Genomic DNA, 14,212 nt, shown 5'->3' with positions numbered 1-14,212 from the left:
ATAAAGTCTGTAAAGTAACGTAAGTACTTTGAATTTTGGTTTCACATGAGGCACGAACAGCGGTCTCCCGCTTGAAAGTCCATACTTGTTTGACCCATCCACCACCACTCCCATTTACTCTACACAGACCTACATGGACGTTCTTGCTCTTCATACTTCATTTGTGTGTCAGCCACAGCAGCATATCCTCACTGACTTTTCATTTTAACACATTCTTGCCAACTACCACGCAGTGCATTGACTTTTTGTCCATTTCATGTACTTCTATGAGGCCGGGCTGGCTCTAATATTGCTCCATTAATATTCCTTTATTGAGCCGCATGAGTGATCTGGCACAGTGAGCACTGCTGTTTCACACGTTTACAACTTGCAAGCAGTGGTAATAGTTTTAACAATTACAGGATAAGGATGTGTGAAAAAACACAGTCTTTTTATTCTTTTTATTGAGGCTACTGCATTGGCACAGTGTTGGGCTCCAGTGGAAATAAATGCACAGCCATTCAGCAAAAAGTTGAACCAGGCTCAACTCTTATTCCAACACAGTGTGATATAATTTGGCAATGCACTGTGTTGGCCAATGAAATGTGTAAGTTACATTTAGCAGTACCTGAAATAACAGCAGTGGGACCAGCTGTGTGCAATGACATAGTGAATATCATGTGGTCAAATTTTATTTAGTGACCTGTGTGACAGTGCAGGTGTGCTTTTAAGGGATAGTTTGACAATCTTCAGTTTTGTATCATAACAATGTGGGTAGTGTGTGTAAGTGAGCTGTGGTAAACTTCCTTCCCTCTTACCAGCGCCCAGATCTCCCTGATCCTCTCTCAGTTTAAAGCCACCGGATCATGCTGGCTCTAGGGCTGTTGCTGGAACTACAGATTGTAACACTGTATTTTTGTATGCCCACCAGCATGCCCCCCCCCCAAATTCAGAACAAACTCTGAACAAACTGTAAAGTTCGACACTGTTGATCAAATGCAAAGCAAGATTCTGTTACTGTATTGCTTATTTCTCACCGAAAATGTCTTCGGAAACCATTTTTAGTGCACTGTTTGGCTGTAACATGAGAATTTGTGAACAGGACATGGGCGCCTACTGTTTCCTGTGTTGCAAAAAGGGAGGCTAAAAATACTGAGATGAAATTAAAAAACTAAGCAGTGTTGTTTCCAAGAGGCCAGCCGCCATGTTGGTTCCTGTGTCAGCATTACGCCATTCACCAGCAAGGACGTTTGGTGCAGTGCAAGGCATTCTGGTAGTTGTTGGTTTCCTACCTCTCGAGCAAAAGCGAATGTTACCGCCCTTTTTCTCTATTTACTCTGGTCATGTAGCACCAATTTCAAAAGTATTTGCATCTCTCTAATGCATAGACAGCCCAGTTTTACGAAAGGGCTGTTTTTCCAGCAGTGAAACACTTCTTTAGGTTAATATTGTAGACAACACAGCCTGAGGGTTACTTCATTTCCCTCTATCTTGTTTAGGAAAGGAAGGTGACAGACTTCGTAGAGCAGTGTTATAATGACCCTGATGTCCTGCGGTGAGTCTCACTTTGTTTTGAGAAGACTCTCTAAGTGTGCCATTAATTCCTGCTCCTCCCCCTCATACCGCTGACCTTCCTCCCACAGAGTGCAGGGTGAAGGGATGGGGCCGTAATGATAAACTTGTCTGTGCAGGTGTGAGCGACAGCAGTCAGAAGATCACTAGTGTCTCCAAAAGCTCTGGAATGCCTCAGTTTCCAGTCAGATAAAAGTCAGTCAGTGTTGGTAAAGACAAAAGGAACATGGATAGAAACCTCATGTGGAGTCTGTGGCGTGAAGAATTGTTACACATCATAGATATAAATCATAAATAAGCTTGAGTGTTTGTGTTTGTTCATAACATTATTATTGTTCTGTGGTGTAATATGGTCTTATGCATCCCATGAGCTGTACTTTCGGGATGATATTGAGTCGGAGCTGCTTCTTCTCATTTACTGCTAACTCCAACACAGCGCAATATATTATGCAGCAGCATGGCAGACCACATACCAGAGAGAGAGAGAAAGAGGGAGCCAAGCATGGTAATACACCGCTGCGTGTTTTGGTTAATTACTCAATTTAACAATGTAGCTAACACTGTGTTCTCAATTATGCTTTGTTGCATATTCAGAGTGATGAAGCTCGGAGTGTCCTTTTTCCACTCAATTTGATTGTTTTAAACAAACAAGGCAAAATATGCAGTGGTTGTTGTAACAGGTTTGGCACTGAGCTAGATTGTAATGCATCTCCAAAAGCAGGCATATCATTAACAGTGGAGAGACTGCTGTGTTTTATACGGAGTTGATGTTCACATACAGATGGCTTCATAGCTACAGTGTGGAGCGGAAACTTGAAACAGTGCACAGAACTAGATTAGAAAACTAAGCCCTCATTAACAATCATTTAAACCCATGTTTACAACACTTGGAGTGGTCGTATTCAATGGATCCACCGTAATGATGAAAACAAAATGATGCATTTATACAATGTTTCCCAATTGGACGGATGCATGAAAGATGCAGAAAGCTGTGGTATGATTGGAGATGGCAGGCTGGGCGCTCTAACCCTGTTTGATCACGGGTAGTGGGGCAGAGCCATCAAACATGGAGGCCAAAGGGGCACAGGCAGAAAATACAATGACTGTGCATGTCGGGATGGTTTTCTGAGTTCCTTTGTTTGTGTTTGTATGCAATCAGTGGCATTACCAGGATGTGTCCGCTCACTGTAACAGTGGTTGCCTTCATTTTCGTTCACCCATGGGTCACTTAAGACTAAACATCTATGGGCGCCGTGATGAGGCACCCAAGCGGAAGAACATGAGGCTTGGATGAGGTTGAGATAAAGGGATTATGGAAAGGAAGGGCGTACACTGGGTACTGAAAGCAGGGCCAAGGGTTCCTTCCTGGGCATGAGTTTCTGGGTTGGAGCTTCTGCTTAATTGGACAGCTGGACCATTTTCCCCACATATTTTCACAAAAGAGGATGCTGTAAGCTTCTCCTCTCCTCTCTAATGATTTCTGCACTCCTCTTTGCTCTTCCCGAGGTTTGCTTGCCCAATATTGGCATTACTTCAGCATGGAGTGCTTGCTATCAGTGCGGTAATCAGAGATTGAGAGATGGATATGTGTTGTTTCTCTCTTCTCTCTAGGTAACAGCCTTTCTCACTCGACCGTGACAAGCCCAGCAGTTATTGATACTTTAGCTAAGGGGGTCATACAATAATACCCCCTTCTCTTTCTGCAGGTTGCAGCGGTTCTCCCCTACCTAATTTAGAGCAGAAACTCTCCATAGTCGGTGAGTGCCTTGTATTAACTTACAGGAATGCAGGCTTTCTACTTAGAAGTGAAACTAAACACACTGTCCTTTCATGATGGCTTGTTTTTGTCTGCGGGGCGCTCATTTTGATAAATGCTTTTTTATGTGACATGAAATTTGATCCGTTAAAAACATGTTTGCAAGAAGTGTTTACATCAATGAAATATCAGGGTCATTGCAGGGCTCCGATTGTAGTAAGGCGTTAAACAAAGTGAACATTAATCTTAAACGCTATGTGCCAAAAGGTTATTTATGAGCTGTATGTTAAAAATCTTGTTAAATTTATATAGCTGCACCTTGCAGACTGCAGGAGAGGTTAAAGCATGTACGTCTGAGGACATACCTGTAGATGAGGGAGGATGTAGGTGGAATGAAGGGTAGAGTTGTTACTCTTTCATGGAAAAATGCAGTGAAAATATATATGTTGTCTATATTCTTTCAAAAATGCAGAAGGGAATGTCCAATGGTAAATTTCATGACAACACCTGGGCAGACTGGGCAGGATGAAGGACATGTTGCGTCACATTTCTGCTACATGTCCAGCAATAAGCCAAATGAGGTGCAATTTCCTCTTGGCTAATTAGTGTGGAATTGGTGCTGTTTTATCAACCTCCCTGGGGCCTCGCCGTAGTGAGCTTCTAGCTGTTGCTATAGAATTCTGGAAGTTGTCTGGATGAGTACAGACAGACACAAACAAGACAGATGCAAAGAGGTGTGAACAAGAAAGGGAGGAGCGACAGGAGACATCAGCCAGAGGTTGTTTTCTGTTGGTTTAACACGGGGCAATGTGGGCTGAAACCGAAGCCCTTTCTTGGGTCATATCAGTGTCAAAGCAGCAACTCATAATGACCTGAGAGAGATGCTTCTGACTTCGGGTAATTTTAAGAGCACTGATGGAGCAGCAGGCCATAATGGCCCCTCTTTAGATGCTCCTGCATCGTGAACGAGTGAATGCACTGTTGATTGATGTTCACCTGCAGATTATTCTCTTTCCTCAACAGCGTTAAGTGGTGAATGATCCCATCCTCTGCTCTTTTCTTATCATCTTTACCCTCCTTTTCAGACCTTTGCTTCTTCTCTTCAGTTATGTCGCTGTCCATGTTCCGTCCTCCCTTCCCACCTCTCTCTTCCGTCATCTTTTGTGGCCCTCTGTGATTTAGAGTAGGTAGATTGTATTCAGTCAGGACCGAGCAGTCCAAGGCTGAATGGGGATTATTGGGTTTATGTCAGAGTCAAGGTTCCGATTGGAGGTATAAATCTGGGTGGAAGGATGGCGGCTCATGGATCCCTTCTGTTTGACCTCAGCTTAACACCAGAAGCCCCATTAAAAAAGACGCCCCAGATCGATCGATCAAGCCCCTCTCCTCCCCCCCAGACTCCCTGTGCTATTGACAAGGTCAGTTAATCCATCGTTAAATGTCAGTACACACAGTGTTTATGGGCTCAACTGACACTGCTGATGTGCACATTCAGGGGTCAGCTGCGGCAAGCGAGGCGATTTGATTAAAATGCAGGAAGGAACATTACAAGGACATTCAACATGTGTAGTCTTTGGGAAGAACAGAAATCAATGCACTATTGTTCTTTTCATTAAAGCATATCTGGTTTGCGTTTAGACAATAATTGTTTAAAAAAAAAAAAAGTATCCGGAGACTGCTCAAAGCTTGTCTCTTACAACATCGGTTCTAGTTTACCATGATCAAGCAGTTAACCACAAAGATGGCCTATCAAAAATATTTACACGAATCATATTTGTAATGGTCACATGGATCATTTTGAAGGGAACAGGATGGTTTTAACAACTTTAGTTCTGTTCATTTTTTTTTTTACTTCACCGATAAGAGGTATTGTTTTCAAGCTACTGGAGTTACAGGCTTAGAGATTAGGCTTAACCCTGAGTGACACAGGCTCATTGCTGACCTCCACCTTTTCAGATCAAAGACTCAGCAGGGATGTAATCCCAAGTCTCCAGTATTTGTTTTTAATGAAGTCTAACCTTTAACCCCCAATAAGCCTGAGAATATCTTAACAATAATTTGGCTGTCATGTTGGCTCTTATGTAACATAATAGTCAGAGAGTGAAAGTTGCACCCATTTAACAGCCACATTTTTGCTCCTCAAGGCATATAACCATTAAAAAATATGAAATGTTGATTATTATTTCTTAACTGTATGAGTTGGCAGAGATCTGTAAGCAGGGAAAGGTGTCTTTGTCCTAAGAACAGTCTATCAGCAGGTTGGAACTCTCTGAAACTGGAGAAACAGTAGCTCCTGTGTGTCTTGCGAACTACTTTGCCATTGGCACTGCCGCGAGGGGAAAAAAGGAAGTTTGAGCAGTCACGTTTACCTAGAAGAAGTTATTGTTATGTCTACTTCCAGAAGGTATACCATTACATGCTGGGTTTAGTGTTTTATGACTTGCTCTCTCTCTTTCTTTCCCACATTTTCCTACTCACACCTCGAGCTATATAGAGCTTACTGTGGTAACAACCAGGAGTGTGACAGAGAGACAGAAAGTAAAGTGTATGGTCATGTCAGTTTGGTTTGTTATAGCACGAAGGAGGTGAGCTGTGTGATGTCTGGACCGCTGTCACTCGGCTGAACTGAGTCAATAAACAGCATCAGTGATGAGTTTCAGCTTGTCTGTCTCCAGCACACACACACACACACACACACACACACACACACACACACACACACACACAGGCACACACGATGTTAACAGAAACAAACTGGTCTTTTTCTCTCATTATACCCTTTCCCTCCTCTCTGGAAAGCGAATCTCTCCTCTGACACATGAGCTTTGCAAACATAGGTGTTTTATTCTCAGGTTATTTATTACTTTTGTACAGTAAATCTGCAAAACTGCAACAGTTTTACGAACCTTGTAAATATACAATTTATGTGACAGATGTTGAATTTAATGGTGAAGTAAAATAGCCACAACAACATAACATAAGTTATGAAAAGAGTTTCCAGAAAGTGCAGACTGCTTCAGTCTTGGTTGTGCAGGTCTTGCTGTTGTTAACTTCCTATTAAGAGGAAAATACAGAGCTTGCTTCGGTTTGATAATATCAAATATCTGAATACTTTTAGGAAAGTAATTCAAATGGTGTAAGTGTGCCTGCACTTCTTGCACAAAGAAAGGATTTTGTGTGGTGTCAGAATCAGTGCAGATAATCATCAACAAGCCACCAAGTAAGAGGAATAGTTTACAGTTTCCAATCTCAGTTTATGAAAAGATATTTGGAAAAGTCTTACAGGATCAAAGAGCAAGTGTGTCCTTCAAAAGAAGCAATAGCACTCATATTATTCTCCAGCTGATGCATTAATAGATAGCTGAGGCACAAATGGTGCATGGCTTAAGCCGCACTGTACGTCTGGTTTGTATCTCCCAACCATAAAAGCTCAGCTGGGACACATACATATTAAAACAGCAGCTAATTCACCACAATAGCAGATCACTGTTAAAGGGAACACCTCCAGAAGCTTAAGCATGGAAAAGACTGGAAATTAAATGTGTCTGCCAAGTGCCGCTGCGTAACTTTACCAAAGAACTTGGAGCCTGAAGTAGAAAAGTTTTGGTTTCGAGCACCTCTGCCTATCTCTGAATATCATTAATGTATCAGAAAAAGGTTTGGTATAACATGCTTAGAAAGATATTCTGCAATGCGTCCAGACTGTGGAAATAGTTAACTAATCTCCAGCTCCAGGGGCAGTGTACTGCAGCTGACCCTGTACTCTGACCTCCAAGAAGGAAGGCAAACAAAAAGTATCACATTACATTAACAGATTGTAGCTTGTAGGCTTCTTGTGAAGTCATCAAAGGTTCTTCTCAAAATTGTAATACTGTGCTTATATGTCACTCCACTGTCTTATTTTACACACCAGTATGTCTTGAACGACCTGAAAACATTTCACATGACTATTTTCCACACCATGTGACTTTATTTCTAGGAGTACATGACCGATAAAGGTGCCGTCACAGCACCCGTCCTTGTTCATGTAATCTGTGGGTGGCTTCATGTGAGTCGGAAAGAGGCTGTGTGTTTTTGTTGTTCCCTGTGGAGGTGAGAAGCAGTTGGCCTGAAGATTGAAATATTGATGGATGATGATAAATTCATGTGGCTTGTGAAAGCGTGAAGCGCATCCACACAGACGCCGCGCCTTCCGATCTTCATGTTAATGCTCATCTCTGGTAAACTGGCATTGCCCTCTAGAGGACCAATGTCGTGAATGAAATTGAGTTTGTAGTCTTGTTGATATGTGGCGAAATTTGAGAATGCTGTATTCAAATTTTAGGCACTTAGAGAATGTGTTTTCCCTGATATGAACTGGTGAAATGCACACTCTCAGTTTTGCCATAGTGGACCGTGTGGTTGCCACAATGAGGGTGTGGTTGCTTCGGTGTTGAAGACGACGCACTGTTCCCAGTAATTTATTCATAGCTCAGAGCTGTATTTTTCATCCATTTTTCATTAAGAAAGAGTAAATCACCAACAGCATGTGGTTTGTTCAGTCATGAATAGTGCACAACATACTCCGTCTATTTATGCCATTCTCTCAAGAGTCTCCTTACATGGAAGAGTTGAGGTGGAACGGAGATTTTCCACACTTTGTTTGATGACAGCGACGACAGATACGGTCAAATACGATTTAACTCTGTCCCAACTTGTGTTCTAAATAGTCCTATTAGTGTTCAACTGTGGTCAGACATGAAGCATTTTTCTTCTATATTGTCTTCCAGATGCCCCTGGGGCAGGTTGGTTGATCCCAGTAGCTCCCAAGGTGAAGAAAGGCCTGCTCTTGTTCCTTCATACTGAGACCTGTGGGCTCACACAGCTGGCTTCCATCACTCCATGTTTGTGTGTAAGTTTTATGCCCACATTATAACCACATTGCCAATACATCAGTCCTGTCATAGGCAGCAACCCAATATCCATGGCAGTGGGGCAAACTGCGTCACTGCATCATATATCTCGTCTGTCTGGGCCATGAGAATAAAATGTCATACAATGGTATTTAAAGTCTCTTAGGGTAATTTATTCCAGTCAGAGGAACTGAAGGCTGATGGAACATGAATGCCTTGACGAATCATTCACTAAAACTGTTCTTAACAGGCTATTCCATACTTGAACCTGTAATATTACTCTTGATAGTTTTTATTCATGCATTTTCCCTTTTTTCTCTCTCTCCCTCTCATGCTGCCTGTTCCAATCACTCAGTGCAGCCTGTTGTGAAGCTAATCTTAACTACAGCTGGGTGGGTGGATGCAGGGGTGAACTATGCAGGCTGGTATTGTAAAGGAGTAGGTGGGCGGCAAATGTGGTTCATTTGCTTGTCTTTGGGCTCGTGGTTAATTTTGCTGAGCCAAATCCTCTAATTTAGGGGATTATGTTCCCAGGCTTGTGGGGAGTGGGCGGAGGTCAGAGAGGATGAAACGGGGATGGACAAAATGATGGAAAGCGTTTTTTGGTGTGGGGTATAGGTGTAGAGGGATGGAGAGACATGGCAGCAGATGGGGGTGAATGTATGTACTGGTGTGGAGTTGGGGGAGGTGATGCTCAGAGGGAGGCAGAAGAGGAAAACAGCTTGTGTGTGGAGAGATCTGAGGGTTGGGGGTGCACTTGTGTGGGCAGGAGGCGTGGTGAGGTGGGGAGAGTATTGTTTAAGGAGGGCTGAGTGAAGTCTGATGGGGGGGCTCTACCTTTCAATGGGTATCGACAGATCCATTGCCATTCCTACTCTACAGGCCTGATCAGCCCCACTTCCTAACATACCACCATGCCTCTTCACAAGTTGCCTCCCCCTCCCCTCCCTCGCTGCACTTGCATATAGGAGCTGATGAACCCTGAGATGGTCAGAGTACTCTGGGCCCTCTGTCTTAGTGAATAGAAGAGTTTAGACCATGAGGCTGAATTGGTGCTTCAGAAAGGGGCATTCTCCTTGAAGCACACAACTCCCTTTGGGCTCTGTAAAAACCCACACATAGTCAAGGGCGTGCCCTCTTTTTGTTGGACCAACGTTATTCAGTGTATTTTTGAGCCATAGCGAGGCTGAGAGGTGAGAGGAAAAGGAAGATGCTAAATTTTACAAGAGTGTAAAGCTGAAGAAAATGTTGAATGCGCAATGCTACACACACAGGAAACTTGTTTCCCGGCCATGTAGAGAAGACTGAAATTTTAATGGGTTAATAAAGAGTAAAGCTAAAGTAGGGAAAAGTTAGGGAGAGTGCTCAGAATGGATGAGTTAGAATAAAATGTGAATTGAGAGGGTTCAGTGGGGTTCAGCGGAGAAGTGGAGAACTCTTGAGTTGGAAGCTCTGAATACCTCCCCTATGTCAGGAACTGGGACATTCTCACCACTGTCTTTTTTCCTCTTTGAGGAGGGGGGCCAGGAGGATTTAACTGCCAATTGTCAAGTCTGCATATGCATTTTTGATAGGAATCAAACAGAATCACAAGTGACAGTTCTTCAACTAAGAACTTACATGGCATTATTGATGTGACATGTAGTACAAGGAGCTGTAGTTACAGTTATCCCTTGAACATCAAACGCATGAAAACACTTTGCAGTTATCAACATGCAGGGAGTACGGCCAGTAGAAGTGTGGAGTAACATTCTCAAGTGGGCCATTCACTCCTAATTCCCCTCAAACAATCGCTCCGTCTGGCCTTAGTTATGGCAGATTGTGTTACACGATCCCTGGAATAATGAACTGGTACGTCAACACTGCCAATCCCACATCGCAAAGAAAAGGATCTGTCTGTTCCAGCCCCTAATCCAGTCTGTTTGGGAAGCAGAGACTGTGGCGTGACACTTGTTCCCCGTAGTCTCCAGTGTTCTCCCTGGAACCTCCAAGCGCCAGTTTACATTAGCATAACCGTGAGGCCCATCCACTCACTACAGGATTAGTTCAGCTCTCCTCCCACTGTCTGATGGCTCTTTATCCAGATGGATACAGCCTGTTAGAGGTCTTAACCACACCATTGGCACTGAAGTCATTATCATTCACCACGAGAAGGAATCAGCTCACTGAGGGTCTGCTGTTTAGAGTGAGATTGACATCTCATTTGGGATGGTTTAAGAGAAAAGACAGGGTACTCCCCTTCGGACTATGATGGAGTAGCCAATAAATGCCTAATCAGTCTGCTTTTATACTTAAGTGACTATTTAAGAATGTTAATCGGATCTTGTTATGTTTTTTGGAACACCGTATTTATGGAAAAATGTGGATTATTTTTGTTGGACACACCAGCTTAATCTGTCAGCAGAGAGATTAATTGTTGTTCATAGAGATCTGTGTGTGTAAGTGTTTAACATCTTGTTCAAGTCAGTGCCCAAATTTGGTAAATTTACAGTACTGTTTCTCATTCTAGGAAACATGCTCTTTGCTCAATACTGGAACTTTTCTTGTTTTTCCCCGAAAATAGATTTGTTACACTTAGATGCATAAAATCTTGAAAATTAAGTTAAGCTTGAAAGTGACGTCATTCCAGGAACGTCTGTGTTCACCCATGTCATTGTTGAAACACAAGTGGCGCCGTCACCAGACAGATGGACCTGACAAGACGCGTCTGTGTGTCGTCCGTACAATTTCCATATAAACCATGAGGTGCGACACTGTAACGTCAGCGTCACCACTAATCCATCAGACTCAGGTAAAGTAGATTGCTGATGGGCAACAGTTAAATGGCATGCAGTTTGTTATGGTCTCTTTTCAGTCTCACTGTCTGCCTTCTTTACACAGCATAGAAAAACTTTGTGCAATTTAAGATATAATCACTCATATGTTTGCCTGTTACATTAAATCACAGTTAACTAAAAGTAGTGGACTTTTAACCACATCGCACACGGACTCATTTGAATTGCAAAGTATACTACATTTAAGCACAAGTGAGATGATAAATTATGTATAATTTAATTTATGAGACAGTTGGTCTTGTGGGAAATGTATCATTATGAAATGGATAGCTTTCAGTATTATGCAAGTTGTCAGAATTAAAAAGGAGACACAGATATTGGAACAGTGCAAGAAAGAATTAACAGAGGGGATTCAGCTGACTTAAAATGATTTCCAGCAGCTAATCCTGATACCTGCATAATGCATGAAAAACTGAAGAAAAATGCATCAAGAATTGTGAAGGAAATGGCAAAGAAGAGTATTCTTAAGTTGTATTTAAACACAGAAAATGTTATATGTAGTAGCGGTGGGCGTGTGGCCCCAAGATAATATCACAATGTTTCAGGGTGTTTTTGCGTTATAGTTTTACAGTTTGCCTTCATATATTCATTAAAAACTAAACAAAAATGAACCCTCATTTCTTTAGTTTGTAACTCAGAGTGAGATTTAGATTCTGTATGCAATATTAATAGTACAACAAAATACAATCTACCACAATTTACACATTTAAACAGCTCCCAAATACTAAAACTGTACCCTTAGAGCTATATATATAAATCAACAGGTGATTTCCTTCTCTTTTAGCAAAATCCTAAACGATTGTTGTTTTCTCCGCTTGGACCTTTATGCTCTGCCATTTCTCCTCTAATCATCACGCTGTAACCTGTGACAGGCTGTTGTGCTGCCACAACTATCGCACATTCACATATCTGTAGCTTTTTGTCGAGCTGCGAGCATCACATAGGTTAGATTACCAAAGGTAATCCTCCTCTTTTTGGAAACCACTGCGGAGTCTGTGATAATTTCGCTTTCAGCCATGTTTATTGGTATTATTGTGAACGAGATGGTATGTCACACCCCTAATATGTAGTTAACAGTATGATGGATTTATGTGATACAGATTCAGTGTACTGTTCACCTTGTTGGGAGTAAGACTGGTGTTACTTTTGTATGTTCCTTTGTTTTAATTATCAGTCAAGTTGCAACATCTAATGAAAAAATACGTTACTATATTTTAGAGCAGGGATATCAAACATACGGCCCATGAGCCATAACCGGCCCGCCAAAGGGTCCAATCTGGCCCACTAGATGATTAGACTAAGAGGTGCCAGGTTTCAGGAGCAAGTAAAACAATGCTTTGTCTACTTCATGTAAAATTCTGCTTCAGAGGCTTTTCCACCTTGACCACAATGCAGTGCTCTGATATAACAATGAATACTTACTGAGGCCATGTTTAAAGATATTAAACACTGTGTAAAATATTGTCAATCAGCAGCTTTAGTTCAAGAGAATCTGTATCAGGAAATGTGTGACAAAATGCACATGTAATGACAGCAAGAAGTAGACTGACTGAATGTGGAAAAACTGATGCATACTGCTGAAACTGCACTTATTTTCTTAAGACGTCTCAGGCTGTTCAACTGTTTGTAAAAGGATGAACGTCTACAGAATGTACTTGTAATTCTTCACACAAACAAGGGAAATACTGGTGCGGTTACTTATAGGTTATTGTGCAATGGTTTTATTGGTCCATTTAATTTTTATTTTTGTTTTATTTGACTTTATGTGGCCCACATGAGTTTGACACTCCTGCTTTAGAGTCTCATCTTTACTACTGAAAAGCTTCATCCAAACATTTCCACTAAGAATGTGTTTCCTCGGAGTGTTCTGCTTTCATGTTCCACTGTTTTCCTGTTTCCATACTCTTCCTAACCTCCTGCCATGCCCTAACCTCTCCTCTCCTACCACTTTGGCTTTCACTGTTTTCTTTTCTCTCATGCTTTCTATGCTCTCTCTCACCCTCTCTCCCACCTACACTGCACTCACTCTCTCCTCTCCTCCCTCTCTCTCTCTCTCTCTCTCTCTCTCTTACACACACACACACACACACACACACACACACACACACTCACTCTGACTATGCCGTCTGCCTCAGCTGTTCTCAGTTGCACTGTGTGCCTTGTGCTGTGGGGACAGGGCAGAGCTGCGCTGAGTGGGGCTGAACTAGTCCAGAGCAGTGTTAAGTAGAGAGAGAGGTAGCTAGTAAAACAGAGTGAAAGAGGGAGAGAGGGAGTCAGTGCAGATTGTGCTTACCAAGCAGACTGGATTAACAGCTGAAACAAACTGGACCTGTTTTTCTCTCTTTAGCTAAAGGTAGAGACTCAGCGACAATGTGGATGGCTGTTTAGACAGAGCTGCATGCTGGTTAGGTACCGGGACAGAAAACTATGGCAGTCGTACCCAGATCCTCTCGCTCTTCCTCGCATTTAGTGTAGTGAAGATCTTCTCGTTGTGCTTAGTTTGGTTAAGTTTACCTCGGGACTTGCTGGTGTGAGAGACTCACTTGCAGTGACATTGACCCGTAACCCCCCGACTCTGCTTTGCAGGTTCTGTCTCCCCTGGAGTTGGACTCTAATTTTGGCTTTTGACCCCTGGAACAGGAAAGGGTTTTTGATTTGGCAGGGGACGAGACCTGCTGAGAGCCAGTCTGGACTGAAGCGACAGCATTTATTCATAATCCGTGGACAACAGGAACATTTCTTCTACTACACCAGATCTGAGACTGAGACCACGCTGGAGGCGTGTATTTAAAGGACCTCTCTGGCCTCTATTGCCCCAGGACCATGGGCTCTCTCTGGGGCAGCATTATGCTGCTGTGTGGGGTGGTTCTGCTCAGGACGGAGGGCAGCGGAGCCCAACAGACCAAGAACAACGTTCCCCGGCTAAAACTCTCCTATAAAGGTGAGTTAATTGCATTTGTGCATTCAGTCACAGATGGTTATGTCTACATGTTTTATCTGAGTAAGCTGCCTTGCCATTCAATCACATAGATTTAAATCCACAAACCACATGTGGTATGCCGATGAAGTGACCAGAAAAGCTTGTCAATGGCAGTTGCAGTAACTGTGAGATCCTAGATGTCCCTATGAGGCAGAAAGATGCTTCTGCTCTGATTACCTGGGAAAAAAAGCAAAGTAAA

At 42.6% G+C, this 14,212-nt stretch overlaps 2 protein-coding genes across 4 annotated transcripts in view; both read left to right on the top strand.

The window, feature by feature from the left end:
- The window catches only part of LOC125878814 (TANK-binding kinase 1-binding protein 1-like), a 276,535-nt gene that overhangs the window by 141,693 nt on the left and 120,630 nt on the right, over window positions 1-14,212 (top strand). The gene's annotated exons all lie outside the window — the stretch shown is intronic.
- The window catches only part of LOC125879524 (semaphorin-3ab-like), a 32,599-nt gene that overhangs the window by 8,791 nt on the left and 9,596 nt on the right, over window positions 1-14,212 (top strand). Inside the window, exons 2-3 of the mRNA XM_049561467.1 lie at window positions 8,077-8,198; window positions 13,620-13,974. Coding sequence (XP_049417424.1) covers window positions 13,857-13,974 — 118 coding nt within the window. The 5' untranslated portion in view covers window positions 8,077-8,198; window positions 13,620-13,856. The remainder of the gene's footprint in view (window positions 1-8,076; window positions 8,199-13,619; window positions 13,975-14,212) is intronic.

Source organism: Epinephelus fuscoguttatus, linkage group LG19, assembly GCF_011397635.1.
Source record: "Epinephelus fuscoguttatus linkage group LG19, E.fuscoguttatus.final_Chr_v1".
NCBI lineage: Eukaryota > Metazoa > Chordata > Actinopteri > Perciformes > Serranidae > Epinephelus > Epinephelus fuscoguttatus.
The sequence above is the reverse complement of the archived record's forward strand: the minus strand, read 5'-3'. Positions and strand labels throughout refer to the sequence as shown.